The sequence below is a fragment of the Orycteropus afer genome, unplaced genomic scaffold (genome assembly GCF_000298275.1).
Source record: "Orycteropus afer afer isolate SDZICR_OR568_19922 unplaced genomic scaffold, OryAfe1.0 scaffold00026, whole genome shotgun sequence".
NCBI classification, from domain to species: Eukaryota; Metazoa; Chordata; class Mammalia; order Tubulidentata; family Orycteropodidae; genus Orycteropus; species Orycteropus afer.
Window position 1 is genome coordinate 8,511,187 of NW_006921613.1, and position 5,339 is coordinate 8,516,525.

Below are 5,339 nucleotides of genomic sequence, written 5' to 3' on the forward strand. Positions count from 1 at the left end.
CCACTCCTCGGAAGGAAGATGGGGCAATCTACTTCCGTAGTGATACTGCCTCGGAAACCCAAGGAGGGGTCGCTATGAGTTGGGTCTGACTCGACAGCACATAACAACAATAACATAATAATTAATATGTTGGGGCTGGAGTTCTTGAGAGGTACAAATGGTTAATGCACCTTGCTGCTAACCTAATGGTTGGAGGTTCAAGTTTACCTCAAGAAACCTTGGTTATTTAATTGGCAGCATTTTTTTCTTTCTTAGTGGCTCATAAAGTATTGGTGCAGCTTATAGATGAAGGCATCCTGGATTTGATGAAATATAGGACTTCAGGCCCTTCACTGGAGGCATCCTACATCCATAGCACCAGGCAGCTCCAAGTCATTGTGTGTGGGAAGATGGGTCTTGGTCAAAACATTTAAATAAATATAAACCCAACACTGTCCTATAGTTTTCTCTGGTGCTCCATTTATATTTGATTATACATTATCTATAGACTCTGACCATAATGTAATCAAACTATAACAATTGTTTAAAAAATCCCAACAATAAAATTCTAATAGAAGTTCCAAATTGTAAGCATTCTAAAGAATTGTAACAAAAATTCCAACAAGAATTCTAACAAAAATTCTAACAATTCAGTGTCAAATTTCATCCATTATCTTAATTACTTTTTGGAGTGATTGGTTAATTTTTTCTCTCTTCTATGACAATAAGGGGGAAAATATGTGTAGTTTGGAGAAACCCAAATGGGATCATATGCTATGAAATAAGATCACTTCCCACAGGCGAAGAGTTTAATCCCCCAAGGATTAGTTATCTGATAAGTTTTATAAAAGAAAAAGAACACTTGAAAATCTAACCCATATTTAACTCCTTCAGTATTGCTCCATTTATTTGAGAATCCTCTCTCTCTCTCTCTCTTTTTTTTTTTTTTACCTGTGGTTCCTGAGGTATAAATGTATAAGGCAGGAGTGGAAAAAGTGACTTCAGACCTCCAAGACTCTGGGATAGGGTCAGCTGACACTTCGTCCACTTTATCCAGTAAAGAGTCAATCCCATCCGTGTTGGAAGTTCTGCTCACATAATAGATGGACACATCATCTTTCTTCAGACTTGGCAGCACCTCTTCAACAGCTGCTTGTAGTTCTTAATAAGAAAAAAATAGCCAAATAAACTAAATTAGTTCTTTAGAGTTCCATTAGCACAACAAACTTCATGGTAATTTTGTTACTGCATAGTGTTAGCTAAAATGTGTGTGCATGACAAGCGATGTTTATAATTAGGCATTTCTTTAAACATGGGATTTGCTACATTTAGAAAATATCGCAAGATTCCAATAATTGAGAGAAGGTTGGGTTTTGATGTTTCATAAGCACAGCAGATGGTTGGTTGAAATCTGTACTTCTTGTGGCACATGCAAACATACGGACATACGGATATAAATCAAGAAACATAACTGCATAACTTATATACATAGCTGGTATACACCTCAAAAATAATACAGAATGTAGTTTTTCATAATATGTGACCCACAGGGCCAGCGATTAAAAAAAAAATTTAAGGAAGGAATAAAGAAATACATGAAAAAGAAGGGAAATATGCTAACAAACGTGATAGAAGCCAACTTTATATAATAAATGTTTTTTACACATCAGTAATAAATAGTTTCACTAAGAAGTCTCAGCTGGTCTTCAGAAATAAGCTTTAAATTTCATAAGCACATTATATGGTGAGAGAGAGGGAGAAAAAAAAAAAACACTAATGTAGAGCAGTGTTTTTCAAACTGAACCACAATACGTTCCACCACTCACTGCCACTGAGTCAATTCCAACTCCTAGTGTTCCTGTAAGACAGAGTAGAAATCCACCTCTCCCCCCATAGTGTTTCCAAGGTGGTAAATCTTTATGGGAGCAGAGTGCCTCATCTTTCTTCTGTGAAGCAGCTGGTGGGTTCAAACCACCAACCTTTTGGTTAGCAGCCCAATGCCTTAACCACAGTGTTACCAGAGCTCCTCACAACACATTGCTGTTGTTGTTATGTGCTGTCGAGTCGGACCCGACTCATAGCAACCCCTCCTTGGGTTTCCGAGGTGGTATCACTATGGAAGTAGATTGCCCAACTTTCCTTCTGTGGAGTGGCTGGTGGATTTGAACTGCCAGGCTTCTGGTTAGCAGTCAAGTGTCTAAGGCACTATACTACCAGAGCTCCTCACAATACATTAGTGGATTATTAAAGTCATTTTAAATGGCCAGTATTAAAAAAATTAAAACAGATTTGAATAGAAATTTTTACAGTACATCACACACACTAAGACGCAGATCTTGTTTTTGTTTCAGTGATGTGGGTCCTGGGTCACACCCAAACGCATTTCTTATTGTGGGTCAAAGATCAAAAAACTTTATAGGCACTGATTTAGATCATTTAATTTGCAAAACAAATGTAATGTTTGTGTGAAATTTCTGTTTCTTAAATACAAATTTGTTTGCATGAAATTTGTATGTTCTTAAACCTTAAAATGAGAATCCTTTTTTTTTTTGGCTTAAGCATGTGTCAAGTGTATATACCTAATGTGGTCAACCATATTGAAAATGAGACAGGTGAGAAGTGGTGGGTTTAGGTCTAGGTGCACAGTTATCCAATATGTAGGGCTGACTCTCAGAAGCTGAGGGTATGACAAATTCTCTAGAAGGTATTATGGAAAGATCAGGCAATCAATCATGTTTCATATGCGGCCAACTTTGTCATATTGCTTTTTGAGTTGATTCTTTTTCAAGAGACCCTCCAAAGGGGTTTTTCACATTGGCTTAGATTACTCAGTCCTCTTTCTGCAAGCAAGAAGAAAAGTATCATTTTATTTGGAGGACAAACCAAACCCACTGCTATTAAGTTGATCCCAACTGATAGTGACCCTGTACGACAGAGTAGAACTGCCCCAGAGGGTATACAAGACTGTAAATCTTTACAAGAAGCAGACTGCCACATCTTTCTCCCACAGAGCAGCTGGTGGCTTAGCAACTTCTGTTAGTGGGCAAGTACTTAACCACTGCACCACCAAGGGTCCTTATTCAGAGGACAGAGAATGGACAAAGGTCTTTTTCCTTTTTGTGCATAAGTGGATAACTCAGATGAGACTGCTTTTTAGCTTACTAGTGTTGAATTGTAACAACTGAACTGAATATACTTCAACTGAAGTAAATTATTAGTAGGAAAAAAACCTACTGACTCATAGTGACCCTGTAGGGCAGAACAGAAATGCTTCATAAGGCTGTCTATCTTTAGGCAAGCAGACTGTCACATTGTTCTCCTGCAGAGCAGCTGGTGGGTTCAAACCACTGACCCACCAGTGAGCAGCAAGAGTTTAACAACTGTGCCACCAGGATTCATTTAATAGAAAGGTATCTGTGGTAGTTAAGGTTGAATGCCAACTTGGGTGGGCCTGGTTGAGTGGCTAGGTGGCTGGTGGTAGTTATTCCCCATGATGAGACTGGCAATCAACTCCATGAAGGAATCTATTGAAGCAGCTGAGTAGCTGCTTTAGGAATGTGGTCTGCTTTCTGTATATAAGAAGCAACTTTGGGAATGGTCTCTAGCTATTTGGCATGCTTGAATCCTGCATGTTGCCAACATGTTGTTCAGCAGCCTGGCATGCCCTGCTGATCTTGGGACTTTCGATGGACTTGAATTAATGCCTGGCTATTTGGTAACATTGGGATTGTGCCATGTTATTTGTTGACCTTGGGTTTATTAGCCTCAGCAGCCAGTAGCTGCCTGAGTGAAGAGATGCCTCTAGCTTCAGTGGGCCGGGAGCAAGAGGCAGAGCTGAAGCCCAAGGTAGAGGGGCTTTCACATAGCCTGGAACTTGGAACTTGGACTTCTGTTGTTGTTGTTGTTATGTGCTGTCGAGTTGGACCTAACTCATAGCGACCCCTCCTTGGGTTTCCAAGGCAGTATCACTACGGAAGTAGATTGCCCCATCTTTCTTCCGAGGAGTGGCTAGTGGATTTGAACTGCCAACCTTCTGGTTAGCAGTCAAGTGCATTAGGCACTATGCTACCAGAGGCACTTGGAACTTGGACTTCTGGCCTCCCAAAATTGTAAGAATAAACTCCTGTTTGTTAGAGCCATCCCATTTGTGGTATATTCCTGTTAGAGTGGCACTTAGTAACCAAAACAGTACCTCAATATCCCAGAGAAATACTGTAGGGATGCTATACCAGATTTGTCTTAAATGCTTTATTTTTCAATGTTTGCATATGATGTCTTTATCAAGATGTCATGGATTGAGTTGTGTTCCCCCAAAATATGTGTCAACTTGGCTGGGCCATGATTCTCCTTGGCAGTTATGTAATGATGTAATTATCCCCTATGATGTGATCTGATGTGATCAGCCAATCAGTTGTAAGAGGATTATGGTGGAATGCACCACCCTTCCTTAGGTCACAGCTCCAATATGATGTAAGGGAATTACGGTGGGATGCAACATGCTTAATCAGATCTCAGCCCCGATCATATGTAACAGGGGTTTCCCTGATGGCCTGCATCACCTTTAACTTAGATAAAAGGAGAGAGAAAAGAGGAGGGACCTACTACCATTAAAAAAAAAAAAAAAAAGAGCTGAGAGTGCATCCTTTGGACCAAGGGTCCCTGTACTGAGAACCTCCTAGAACAAGAAACACAGAGAGATAAAACACTCCCCTAGAGCTGGCGCTCTGAATTTGGACTTCTAGCCTCCTAAACCAGAAAATAAATTTCTGTTTGTTAAAGACATCCACTTGCGGTTTTTCTGTTATAGCAGCACTAGATAAGTAAGACACGGCAAGAAATATCTGGATAGATGCATTACATTTTTTTAAAAGTTGTATCAAAGGACTCATGTACATAGTAAAAAAGAAAGGAAAAGTACAAAAGGATTTCTAATGTAAATCAAGATCCTTCCCACATCCTTCCTCATGGCTAAACCTGCTGCCTAGAGGCAACCATTTTCAATTAGTTTAGCTGTTTCTTTTGGCAACCACCTCTCTATTCCAAATAATGTGCTTTCCTGTGGTGGTGGACAAAGTATCAACTTCTTGGCCTATCATTTTTCATTCTCATCCCCATTTTATCCCTACCTCCAACTTCACTTGGCTTTTGCATTTTCTGGGCTAAGAGTAAATTTAGTCTTCCCAGTTTTGTCTACAGGTTGGCTTTAGAAGCTGAAAACCAATAATCAGGATTGACACTATTTTGATTATGTAAATATTGTTCACTGCAGAACCAAGTAACACACTATAATCGTATTTCCTTTCTTGAACAGTTACCCCTCCCCCTGGAGTTTCCACTTGGCTATCTTTTTTTTTTTTTTT

General features: G+C 39.6%; 1 protein-coding gene across 1 annotated transcript in view; it reads right to left on the bottom strand.

Moving 5' to 3' along the window:
• The window catches only part of SLC27A2 (solute carrier family 27 member 2), a 68,954-nt gene that overhangs the window by 44,272 nt on the left and 19,343 nt on the right, over positions 1-5,339 (bottom strand). The window contains exon 2 of the mRNA XM_007935191.2: positions 931-1,140. Coding sequence (XP_007933382.1) covers positions 931-1,140 — 210 coding nt within the window. The remainder of the gene's footprint in view (positions 1-930; positions 1,141-5,339) is intronic.